A 13,728-nucleotide genomic window follows, 5' to 3' on the forward strand; every position below is an offset into this window, starting at 1 on the left:
CAAATACATGATTCAGCATGGTGGAACATGTATCGATAGGCTCTTGTTTTCTTCAGAAATCTGTCAGAAAGGGGCTAGAATAAGTACAGAGCCAAGATTTGCCCCTTAACACTGCTGGCTGGATGTGAAGTCAAAATAAAGACTGACAGAAACTGCCACAAAACTTCAAAAAGGCTCCTTCCATCTTTATTTACCTTAACAGTACTCTTTTTGTTTCTTCACATCTCTAATATCCATTATGTACTTTCTAACATTATTTTAAGTATTTATGTTTATTTTAAAAAATACATTTACATTAGGCCTTAACTATTGATAAGTTGCAGTAGATTCTTGAGCTTTATATTCTCACAGCCTCATTGTGAAACTATCAAAACTTCTTTGTGAACTAGCAAATGTCTTCTGATAAAGAGAAACAGCCAGATACTATTCATTTTTAAAATGAAAAAAACAAAACAAAACAAAAAAAACAACCAGAGGTTGTGGGTCTCAGGATTAAATAAAATGGGCAGATATTTTAAATGTAAAAATGAGTGCCAAGGAAGTTAGCTAAAGATGGTAGAGCACAAATCTAACTTGCACGGCCCAGATTTGAACCCTAGTTCCACATGGCCCTTCAGGCACCATAGGGCAGGTTTCTGTTCCAAAGAAAACTGTCAGACCCATATTATCAGAATGATAATTTCTCAAATTATTGATTAAATGGTGACTCAGACAAGAACTTCAAGAAAGGGATTAAACCAAACTAGAAATATTAATTACTTTTCCTTCTCATAAACAGAAATGAGTTCTACTTTTTTTTGTTGCTATCAGAAAGGAGATTCTGACTGAAAAGCTTAAAAAAAGGATGCTAGGGGCCCTGGACAGATAGCACAGCAGTAGGGCATTTGCCTTGCACGCAGCTGATTCAGGACAGATGGTGGTTCAAATCCCAGCATCCCATATGGTTCTCCGTGCCTGCCAGGAGTGATTTCTGAGTGCAAAGCCAGAAGTAATGCCTGAGCACTGTTGGGTGTGATAAAAAAGAAAAGAAAGAAAAAGAAAAAAATGCTAAAAGACTCAACGACCCACAATTTTATTAAAAAAGAAAAAAAGATGCAGGATGGGGGAAAAGGAAGAGAACTGGGAACATTGATAGAGGAACTGTTCTAGCAACTTTGTATGCCTGAAACCTAAACTTTATAAGTCACAGTGACTAAGTTAAAAATATTTTTTTTAAGTTTCTTCCTGAAAAGTCCTCTATAGCTATTTACTATTGAATAATTTATCCACAGTTTTAAATTTAAATTTCATTATGCTTAATTTAAAAAACTGAGTAATAACCAATGAGTCCAAAAATTTTATGCTTAGAATGATTTCAGAATGGAAAAATTTTTTTTTTATCTAAAAGTATTATGGACTCTATAAAGCAAACATTTCCAATGACTAGTGATTTAAAAATGTGTTTTTAAGGGGCCGGAGAGATAGCATGGAGGTAAGGTGTTTGTTTGCTTTGCATGCAGAATGAAGGTGGTTCGAATCCCAGTATCCCATATGGTTTCCCCTAGCCTGCCAGGAGCGATTTCTAAATGTAGAGACAGGAGTAAGCCCTGAGTGCTGCCCGGGTGTGACCCAAAAACCAAAAAAAAAAAAAAAAAAAGTAAAAGTGTTTTTAATGCAAATACACACAGGATTTTAATTTTTTTAATGCTTATTTTTGGTTTTGGGGCAACAGGGCTTTTTCTTGGGATAGCTCCTGGCAAGCTCTGGGAACCATATATATGCATGGTGCTGGAGATCCTACCCACTGTACTATCATTTCAGACTACATAGGATTTAAGGTTTTAATACAAAAACAATCTGATTAAAAATTTTATTTACAGATTGAAATGTTTTTAGTATAAGATTAAATATTGAAGCTAATTTCATTTTGGGGGATGCTACCAGAAAATTTAAAAATACATTATGTGAGGCACATTTCTGCTGCTTGATGTATAGATGTTATTTAAGTATTCAAAATGATGCATTATCCTGTCCTAATTTTTGATTGCCTTTACCCACCAATGGCATTTCTAGCCTATTCTTTTATTAGTTCATATATTCATCTTTGTTGCCTTTTACTATTGAAACTGTAAAGCTATCAAACCTTCCAATTGTAAAGAGATGGTAATTGAACAGTCTACTATGAAGTCTTTTAAGGATGCTATTGCTAATAGAAGACAGTAGAGGGCATCATACCCCTACAAACTGAATTTGGCTGCTTTAGGATTACATTTTTCAGAATTTTTTTCAAAGAAAATGCCTATGAAAAATACTGAATGTTTCAAAATTAAAGAAAAGTTTCAGAAAAATAAATCTTACCTTCATAACAACAGGTTTCTCAAAATTATAAACAGAATGGGCCTTCCTCTGAACAAACTTCTGAAACTCTGGACAGAAGAAAGCAACAACATTGCTAATAGATTCAAGTAACTAGGTAAAATTAGAAAAAAATTATCAGTTTCATCTCACCATTATAGACCATTTGAAAATTAAAGGGCTCATCTTCATAGATGTCATTTAAATGTTTCATTGCTATAATAAGACAGATTTCCAAGACAGACAGACCTATAGTAAAAGAGAAATAAAATATCAGTTGTAATTACTTAATGATACATAAGATTGAAATAACTGAAGCTGGAGTTATATAGCACACTGGGGAGGGCATCTGCCTTAGAAATCTCATGGTTGGGCCTGGAGAGATGGCACAGCGGCGTTTGCCTTGCAAGCAGCCCATCCAGGACCAAAGGTGGTTGGTTTGAATCCCGTTGTCCCATATGGTCCCCCGTGCCTGCCAGGAGCTATTTCTGAGCAGACAGCCAGGAGTAACCCCTGAGCACTGCCGGGTGTGGCCCCAAAACAAAACAAAACAAAAAAAGAAATCTCATGGTTCCCTCAGCCTGCTAGGAGTTTTTTTCTGAGAGCAAAGCTAGGAGTAACCTGAGAACTACTGGGTGTGGTCCAAAAACAAAAACAAAAAAAGATTGAAATAACTGTTCTCCAATAGAAAGTAAAGTCTAAGGATGGGAAAACAAGGCCAAGAGAGGTTCAAATATGTTTGCTTCAGTCACTGTTATCTTTCTGCTAGCTTCTTAACAATGATTGGGGGGGGGGGGACCTTGAAAAATCTGGCAACAGTAAAAAGTTACTCAAGGTGCAACGACCAAAAGTTAATTCAAAACCAAGCATGTAATGGGTTACACCTGTTTTTTTTTTTTTTTTTTTTTGTTTTGTTTTTTTTGTTTTTGGTTTTTGGGCCACACCCGGCATTGCTCAGGGGTTACTCCTGGCTGTCTGCTCAGAAATAGCTCCTGGCAGGCACAGGGGAATCACCAAGTGTTACACTTCTAATGCAAAATAGGATCACAACTTGTAATGCTTAAAAAGCCAGGGTAAGACTTGGTCAAGATTTGGTCATCTTGAGCAAGTTACTAAACCTCTCTGACAAGCTTTTCCTTATCTGCAAAATAAGAACCTTCCTAAACATACAGAAATATAGGGATTACAAACAGTAAGAAATAATCATGTGAGAGCTAGTAAAAGAAAATTAAGTTGCAACTATTATGACACATCACCTAAATAATTATCCAGAGAATTCCTAAATCTCTGGAAATTACATCTATCTATTTTTTCTGGAAAATATAGTCATTAGATTCTTAAAAGGAATAAAGAAACTAAAATGGCTAAAAATCAGTTCCCTTCGGTAACACCTGTACAATGACAATGCCAACGCCAACAAAAGTCTTAGCTGAATTTCCAATGTGAAATGGCACGGCAAGTCTCTCATTTATTTTTGTAGTTCTTTTTTAAATTTTTATTTATTTATTTATTTATTTATTTATTTATTTATTTATTTATTTATTTATTTATTTATTTAGGTTTTGGGGCCACATACGGCAGCACTCAGGGGTTACTCTTGGCTCTGTTCAGAAACCACTCCTGGCAGGCTCCGGAAACCATGTGGGATGCTGGGGAATTGAACCCGGGTCCATCTTGGATCAGCTGTAAAGGCAAACGCCCCACCTGATGCACTATTGCTCCAGCCCCACCCCTTTCTATTTGTTTTTTGCGGTTCTCTTTTTTAAATTTAATTTATTTAAGCACAATGGTTACCGACACATTTTTAATTCAGTTTCAGACATAAAATGCACATACCCCCTTCACCAGTGCAACTTTCCCACCACTACTGCCCTCACATTTTCTATCCCACCCAGTCCCTGCCTGTCTTCAATACAATAAAGCCCTCTTTCACTTTATATGAGAGTGATTAAAAGGGCTATTTTATTTATAAAACACAATGCCCAATGTTATAATTATTTTTCTTTTTTACTTTTTGGGCTACACTCTGACTCTCAGGGGTTACTCCTGGCTAAGCACTCAGAAATTGCTCCTGGCTTGTGGGACCAAATGGGATGCCAGGAGATTGAACCAGTCTGTCCTGGGTCAGCCGCGTACAGGGCAAATGCCATACCGCTGTGCTATCGTTCCGCCCCCCAATGTTATAATTTTGAAAATTATTACCTAAAAATTCAAACAGTGAAAAAATACTAATAAAGCAGAGCTCTTACCATGTACAATATTTGCTTTAGAGTCCATGCTACACAACTGGTATGCTTCCATTAGATCTGCTCCAGTTATAAATGGGCGAGAGATTGTCACATGATTTAAAGCAAGCATCTAGGAAGTGTAGAATCAGAAAAATAATCAGATATTTGTTGGGCATTATTGAGATATCAATGAGTAAAACTAAAAAAAGTTTAAGAGGTAGTACACATTTAAGGTATTAGCTCATGTTTAAAATACATTATTTCAATCCACATATGACATAGATGTCTTTGCTATTCTTTCTATTTCTCTAGCATTATCTTGTTCGTTTACAATCCAGCTGTAGGAAAGTTTTAAAGCAGTAGAATAACAAAAGACCAAACATAAATGAGATTATAGTCCAAGAAACAAACCAAAAAAGTAAATATCCGATTTTATAAACTTTTGTCAACCCAGCCTATCAGTTGAGGTCACTGTTCTATGAGACAAATTAGGTAATGTGAATTCAATTCTATGAAACAGGAAGAGTGCAAAGTCACACCCAGAAACATCTTGAAGATATATCTACTCTTCATACAGCTAGCTATCTTTTCGCCAATACCTTTAGCTGATGATTTATACAGAATTAAAATTTAATCTTTTGAATAGGATTGAAAAATTAGTAAATTTGCATGCCATTCAGTTAAATCTTAATTCAGGTAAACAAAGAATAATTTCTCAATGCACCACATTCCATTCAGTATTTGGGAAATAAAGAAACCTGTATAAAAAACTGTGTGTGTGTGTGTGTGTTTTTTCCCCTAATGAGGTAGGGGCAGTCATACCTGGATGTACTTAGGACTTACTCCTGGCAGTGCTTGGGGGAAGAGGGGACTGTAAATCATGCTGGAGATCAACCCTGGTCACCTTTCCTACTGTACCAACTCTCTGGTAACATTTTGAAAATTATGCAAACTAGATATAATCTTAGTCAAGCCTTTCCTCTATAATTTCCAAGAATTATAAAATTTTAATTCATCAAAATCCACTACAAAATCAATACATTTTTATTTTGAATTAAAAGCATAAGGCCAAAATAATGTACTGTAATGGGTATGAAGCTTGCACTGCATGTAGCTGACCTGGGTTTGATTCCCAGAACCCAGTCAGGAATATAAAATATAAAAAGAGATAGGGAAAGAGAGAGAGGTGGGGAAGAGAGAGAGGAGAGAGAAGGAAAGAGGTGGAGAGGGAGGGGTGAGGGAAGGAGGAAGTGGGTAGAGAGAAAAAGAGAGAGAGAGAATCCAAAGTAGGGGCTGGAGCAATATAGTATAGTGTGTAGGATACTGGTCTTATATGTGGCCAACCTGAATTTGATCCTCATAGTCCCATATGATTCCCTGAGCCCTCCAGGAGTAATTCCTGAGGACAGAGCCAGATGTAACCTTTCAGCAAATCAGGTGAGCCACCATCCACCCCAAAAAAGTGCTTTATGGCACAAATAATTGTAAATGTCTAAATACTTTTTCTCTTAAAAAGAAAAGGGTCTCAGGGCTGGAGCAATAGCAACAGCAATAGGGCGTATGCCTTGCATGCAGCTGACCTGGGTGGGACAGACCTGGATTGATCCCTGGCGTCCCATTTGGTCCTCAAGTCAGGAACAATTTCTGAGCGCACAGCCAGGAGTAATCCCTGAGTGTCACCGGGTGTGGCCCAAAAACAACAACAAAAAATCTCTTCCTTACCACTTTTATTAAATATAGCATGAGAAATTCAAGAAACAGTACAAAAAGATACAATCTGAAATGGGAAAAAAATACTTATTTGCAGAAAACAAATCTAAAGAAATCTATTAAAATATCTGTAGGCACTTAGAGGGATAGACCCTAGGAATACAAAAAGACAATATAAGAATATGCCTTGCACACACCTATATTCACTGCATTGCTATTTACAATAGCCCAAATCTGGCAACAACCCAGATGTCCTACAATAGATGAGTGGCCACTCTAAAGAAACTGTGGTACATATACACAATGTAATACTATGCAGCCATCAGGAAAAATGAAGTCATGAAAGTTTCCTATACATGGATGGACTATTACGCTGTGTGAAATGAGTCAGAGGGAAAGAGACAGACACAGAATAGTTTCGCTCATCTAAGGAATTTAAGAAAAGACATTATTGTAATGATACCCAGAGACTATAGAGATGAGGGCTGGAAGGGCTAGCCCAGGATATGAATGAAGCTTGCCACAAAGATTGGTGAGTGCAGTTAGAGAAATAACTACACTAACAACTAACATGACAATGGTAATGAATGATAGAAATGGAATACCTATCTAGAATATAGGCAGTGTGTGGGGGAGGCAGGTGAGGGGGAGGCATTGGTGGTGGGAATGTTGCACTGGTGAAGGGGGTGTTTTTTATTTTTTAAATAAATGAAACCCAACTACAAACATGTTTGTAATCATGGTATTTAAATAAAGATATTATTTTTTGGGTCACACCCTGGACCACTTAGGGGTCACTCCTGGCTCTGCACTCAGAAGTAACTTCTGGTAAGACAAATCCCTTACCGCTGTGCTATTGCTCCGGTCCCAAATAAAAATATTACTAAAACCAAAACCTGTAGGGCTGGAGCTATAATACAGTGTGTAGGGCACTTGCCATGCATGTGGCTCATGCAGGTTTGATCACCAGCACCCCAAAACTCCCTCCACCCCCACTTCCACCAGGAATGATCTTTTTTTATGTTGTTTGTTTGTTTGTTTGTTTGTTGGTATTTGGGTGCTCAAGTGCTACTACTGGCTCTGCAAGAAGGAATTATTTCTGGTGGACTTAGAAGACCTATGGGATGCAGGGTATTAAACCTGGCACAGTTGCATGCAAGGCAAGCAACTTGTCCACTATATTATCACTCCCCAGGAGTGATCCATAAACAGTCAGGAATAACATTTCTATATATAAAGAGTAGAAAGCTGAAAGAAAAGTTACAAAAACGTATTTCCAATTGCTAAAAAAGATATTAATGTTTAAAATATACTACTGGAATTGTGTGATCAGATTATACAATGGTGATGAAAGAAAACAAAGATATGGAAGACTCAATGTTGTAAAAATGTCCTTTTCAAATCTACATTTAAGCTATTCCCTACCCCCCTTCAAATTAAGTTTTGTCATTTCCATCAAAACTTAATACTTAGTGAAAGAAAATGATAAAATTAGTACAAACCAGTAACATGTGTAACGATCGCAGATTTTTGCTGACATTAAAATGTTTCTGCAGTACTTCTCGCACATTTCCATCTTCTGAGAGACCCTAAAGGTAAAAAAAAAAAGTGCAATTAAAATTGAATATAGTCTTTGCATTAGCTGGTGTACATCAATTACTCTATCTGATATTTAGTATTATGTAAGTGCTAGTCTTATTTGCATCAAATAAAACTCAATAGGCACCTAACTCACTCAGAAGATGGATGGCCAAAACAAGCACTCAGTTAAGGTAGGTAGCTACATTCATCCTGTTGTGAAGACATTTCCTGGACAATGCTCAACTGAGAATCATAGGCCCACAGAATATTTCAAAAGGATCAGAGGTGAAAATCATATGAATGGAAAGAGATGAGGGTACAGGCAGAAGCAAATTCTGGTCAACGGGTTTGGAACAACAGTACTATGGGTAGGGCATTATCTTTGTGGGTGGCTGACTTAGGATAGATCTCCCAGATCCTATATGGTTCCCCAAGCCTGCCAGAAGTAGTTCTTGAGCCTTATAAGGTATGACTGATAAACCAAAACCAAAATGAAAAAATTAGATAAACAGTTGGGAGACACTAATCTACACTACTGCTTTGGCTTAATTTGGAAATTAGAAAAACTTGCTAAATTGTCATCAGCACTGAGAAAAAGGATAGCTCCCTTAATAAACTCTCCACTTTCAGAGGAGGACTTCTGGCCATGGTGCTGACATAGTTTCTCTGAGGAAGTAACTTATAATAAAGAAAAGCTAAATTATTAGATTACAGGGTAATAAGACAATATTAAAATTAAGACACAACCAGAGATTAACTAGTCTTATTTTACAAAACACTAAAATTTGTCAAAAAGAATGCAGATTAATGTTCCCCCAATCCATTCCTACAACTGGCCTTTAAATTCAGGAATATAGGACATGCAAAAAGAACCCCATACTTAAAGTTAGCCACTATTCCACCATCATGGTTATTTCCATACCATCCAGAATTATATTTCACTAGTAACATTCCCACAATCTATCTCCTTATACTAAAGTCAGTCTTAGGTGTTCAGAATGAACATAGCTGTAAAAAAAATATGATTTCAATAAAATGAGCCTGAGCTACGCAGTCATCTTAGTAAAACAAACTTAAGTAACAGAAATAAAGTGTAAAAAGCTTTTAAATGCTACGAATATATATTATATGTGCCAAATATATATCTGCATTATGCATATTAAATATTACATATACTAAATACTATGTCTATATATTTAAATATGAATGTTTCGGGGCCAGAGCGGTAATGTAGCAGTAAGGCATCTGCCTTGCCTGCACTAGCCTAGGACAGACCACGGTTCAATACCCCAGCGTCCTATGTGGTCTCCCCCCCACCCCCCCAGCCAGGAGTGATTTGAGTGCATAGCCAAGAATAACTCCTGAGCATCACTGGGAGTGGCCCAATGCCCCCCTGCCCCCAATGAATGTTTCAATCTCCAAAGTAGCCAGAAAATGTTAAGGAGAATGCCTGAGAAGCTATAACAGGTGATCCAGAGGCCAAAGCTTCAGAAGTACTGATCTGCTCTAGAAAGAGTAAGAGAAGGGACAATATGACTCTAATGACATACAGCATCAAAGAAAATTCTGAATTGCAAATATATAAGACCTCAATAAGATTAATTTAAATTAGATTAATTAAATTAATTATGTGAATCTGCCATTTGTCTCTTGGCATAGCACCTGAATTTTAAAGATAAAATTAACCTCCCCCCTCCCCCACTCCCTGTGGCACTAGGGTTACTCCTGGCTCTGTCCTCAGAAATCACTCCTGGCAGGCTCAGGGGACCTGAGGGATGCCAGGGATAGAACCTGGGTTGGCTGCATGCAAGGCAAATGTCCTACTGCTAGCCATTTTTTCATATAATTCCATATAAGGAAAATGAGGAATTATCAAACAGAACAAAATAGAAAGGTAAAGAATAACATGGAAGGGTTAAAACCTACAAGAAAAATAAGTTTAGTGTGTATGACATCTGAAAAACTTTATTAGTAATAATCTCGTATAATAGAGAAAGGGCATAGATAGAAATGAAACATTTTTTTTCATTTTTACTTTTTTAGAGGGGGCACAACTGACAGTGTTCAGGGTTAACTCCTAGATATACACTCAGTAACTAATCCTGGTAGAACTTAAGAGGATTTTATAGTGTGTCAGAGATTCAAGCTGAGTTAGCAGTGTGCAAGGCAAATACCGTACCCACTGTACTATCACCTTGGCCCCTCTACCACTTAAATTTTGTTAAATACAATTTTATACTTTAAAAGAAACAAACTATCAAAATATTACTACTTAAATAAGCAGAATATACTTTGTAAAACAGTAATCAATTTTTAGGGGCCGGAGTGGTGACACAAGGGGTAAGGAATCTGCCTTGCCCATGCTAGCCTAGGACAGACCACAGTTGGATCCCCTGTCGTCCCATATGGTTCCCCAAGCCATTAGCGTTTTCTGAGTGCATAGCCAGGAGTAATCCCTGAGTGTCACTGGGTGTGACCCAAAAACAAACAAACAAACAAACAAAAAACCAAAACAAAACAAAACAAAAAGAATTGAAAAAGGGGGCCAGAGAGCATCACCAGGAGTAATTCCTGAGTGCAGAGTAGGAGTAACTCCTAAAGACTGCTGTTGTGACCAAATAAACAAAAAGAAAACTGGGAAAAGGAAAAATCCACACTGGATAGGTTGTTATGAATAAACTAGATTTAGAAAATAAGGTTTTAATAAAGCAAATTTTAATCTGATAAACATCATTAATAAAATAAAAATGTTAAATTAATAAACAAGATAATGTAAAGTATAAACCAGATATAGCAACAACAAAAATTTTTATCAAAATTTATTTGAAAGGGAAAATAATCAAGGAGTTTAAGACTTCAGTTGTCTTCTAAAAGAAGCCCGGGGTACAGCTGAAGTGGTAAACGACATGCTTTGCATGAGTAAGATCTTGAGTTAGAGCCCTGGCATCCCATAGTCTTTACATAGCCACAGCACATTTAGGTGTAGCTGCGTGGTCCATGAGCACTCCACATAATCTATGCACTCTTATACCAATATATTAAAATTCACATAATAAGTGTATAGTTTACACTGCTGTGGTTTTATGACAGTAACATTTGAAGTTCTGAGCTCATTTACTAATTTGGAAATTATAAGAGCTTTCAACTATAGCAAAATACCATTATTCTGACATTTAATATCTTTTTTCCCAGTTACCTGTATATGATCATTCCATTTCTCAGCAAAAAGCTTGTCTGGAAATTCAACAGGGAGCGATAATTGCTCTTTAAATATTTTAAGGTACTGTGGAAAACCAAATGAATTCATTATGTGTATCTGTCGGTGAGAAAATCGTGACTTTACTCTTTTTTCTAAAAGCTCCAAAATGTCCTAAAAACAAAGAAAACTCCTGTTAAGAAGTATGTTGAATAAAACAATACACCATTAGATTTAAGTTTCTGAGCCATCATCTTAACTAGCAATGCTTATTACTTCTGGCATACAATTAAGCATTAAAATATTATGCTAGTCTAAAAATTAAAATCATTCTTTGTCTCCTAAAATCTACACAGTAATAAAGTGGAAGTGTAGCTTGGAAAGAAATCAAAACTGTAAAAAAACTTTTTTTAACTCCAAGAGATTTGTTTTGGTGATGTCTCAATCTTTAACATTCTGAAATATGTAATAATTACTAAAAAGATTATAACTGTTGGTATTTATGCACACCAATAAAGACTCTTAATAAGGATTTTAATAATCTGTGTAGTATTTAGACAGAAATTAGAAAAATAAAAAGCAGTGAAATAAATTACATGACAATTTAACCATCATGGGCTAGAGTGATAGTATCATGGATAGGTGATTGCCTTGCATGCAGGAGACCTGGGTTCGACCCTTAGTACCCCAAATAGTGCCCTATGAACCACCAAGAGCAGTTACCGAGCACAGAGTTAAGAGTAAGCCCTGAGTACTGCTAAAAAAGGAAAAAAGACAAGTTAAAGGTCGGAATGATAGCATAGACGCTTTGGATATAAAGAGATAGAAGTAAAAGATAAATTAGAATTAGTGGTAGACACTAAACAAAAGCTGATAATGTGGGGACTGATAAAAAAAAGGATTATTTCCACATTTGCTGGCAAGTAATTATTCCAATTTTGCTCTCATTCTCTAAACATGGGAACACAGATATTCTTATACATCAAAGAACAGTACTCTTGAATAATTATAAAAAAACAATGGCAAAGAGAATCTGATAACAGTGATAAAAGGCAACAGATACTTTATTCAATCCTTCAATGAGGCCATAATATTTGCCCTGTCATGTCTGTACAAAGGAAGAATTTTTGGCAGCAAGGAAGACATTCCCTCAACCTCTGTGCTAAGATCGTTTTTGGCAAGGAGTGCTTTCCTTAAAATAAAGAGATACAGGCAAAGAGTAAATAAATGGTCCTGATATAAATCTAGAACAGAGAAATGAAAGAAGGATAAGAAATTGAGATGCATTTACTCAGACTAAGAAAAGATATTATACTCGAAAACCTGTTTTATCTGAATTCAGAATTTCACACTAAAAAGTAAAAGATAAAAACAAAAACTCTTGAAAGTACAAAGGGTCCAACATTTACATAGCTTTAATGATGAACATGTTAATGACATTAAGACTATAGTTAAAAATCATTAAAAAATTCCTTTAAAAAGGGACTGGAGACAGAGTACACAGAGCAAGACACTTGGCCTTATATGCAGCAAATCTGGGTTTGATCCCTTGCCACCAAATATGGTCCCCCAAGCACTGCCAGAAGTGATCCCTGAGCACAGAACGAGAAGTAGTCCCTGAACACTGCTGGATGTGGCACCCAAAGTAAAAGAAAAGGAGTGAAAAAGAAGAAAATTCCCTAAAAAAAAAAGAAGCTATTATCTACTATGTTATCTTTATAGAACAAATTTCTTACATTTTGGGAGATATGACCATAACAAGTTATGATAGGTAAATCCAGCAATTTTAAATTATGAAAAATTTTAATGTAAAAGCAAAAAAAATAGTGGACTTTTATGAAATAGTAAACTATCTTATTTGCTAATGTAGAAATTAAGTCTTAGCAAAATCTGACTTCACATTTTAAAATTCTGTGATACCACTAGAGGGAGAAAATAGTGATTTATAAGAATGTGTGACAATTGCTTTTTGCTTCTTCAAACATAGCTGAATAGTGGTATAAATGAAACCAGACAAGGGTAGTAACACATCTGAAAATACAGCTAAAAGTCTACATAACTTTCTAAATAAAATAAAATATTTTAAATAGACTTACCAATCTACATGTAAGACCAATTACTGCTATTGGAGTCTGAGCAGACTGAGAAATGTCAAAAAGATTATAGAGAAGTGTTTGGCTTTTATGATGAGCAAAAAGATCAAATTCATCTAGAATAAAGATCACTGGGCAACTAGTAGTCCGTTTGCCTAAGATAAGAATAAAAGAATCATAATTAAGCAATTAAATTATATCAACCTTTCTAAATTTCCAAACAATTTACTGAGTTTCTATTTTTCAAAACTCAACTCAACAAATACACACTAACAATCTACTTTAAATAGGGCAGTTAACTGAAGTTGTTTGTATATTTATTCAACAATAAAATTATGAGACAAAGAGCCTCTATTGCTTTTAAGAAGTCCACCATAAATTACAATATCCAGAACTTTACTAATGAAAAATTATGATCCTTCTGACATCAAAAAATTGGCAAAGATCTTTTAATTTCAACATAAGCAAAAATAGTTTTGAATTAAATACATAAGAAACCACTAATTGGGCTGGAGCAATAGTGCAGAAATAGGGTGCTTGCCTTGCTTGATTCCCATTATCCTTTATTATTCCCTGAGCCTGTCAG

General features: G+C 35.8%; 1 protein-coding gene across 1 annotated transcript in view; it reads right to left on the reverse strand.

Moving 5' to 3' along the window:
* ORC4 (origin recognition complex subunit 4) overlaps positions 1-13,728 on the reverse strand; it is a 32,510-nt gene that overhangs the window by 919 nt on the left and 17,863 nt on the right. Inside the window, exons 7-12 of the mRNA XM_049773058.1 lie at positions 13,146-13,297; positions 11,050-11,223; positions 7,775-7,861; positions 4,584-4,692; positions 2,488-2,583; positions 2,338-2,405 (exon numbers count right to left, since the gene is read on the reverse strand). Coding sequence (XP_049629015.1) covers positions 2,338-2,405; positions 2,488-2,583; positions 4,584-4,692; positions 7,775-7,861; positions 11,050-11,223; positions 13,146-13,297 — 686 coding nt within the window. The remainder of the gene's footprint in view (positions 1-2,337; positions 2,406-2,487; positions 2,584-4,583; positions 4,693-7,774; positions 7,862-11,049; positions 11,224-13,145; positions 13,298-13,728) is intronic.

Source organism: Suncus etruscus, chromosome 5, assembly GCF_024139225.1.
Source record: "Suncus etruscus isolate mSunEtr1 chromosome 5, mSunEtr1.pri.cur, whole genome shotgun sequence".
Lineage (NCBI taxonomy): Eukaryota > Metazoa > Chordata > Mammalia > Eulipotyphla > Soricidae > Suncus > Suncus etruscus.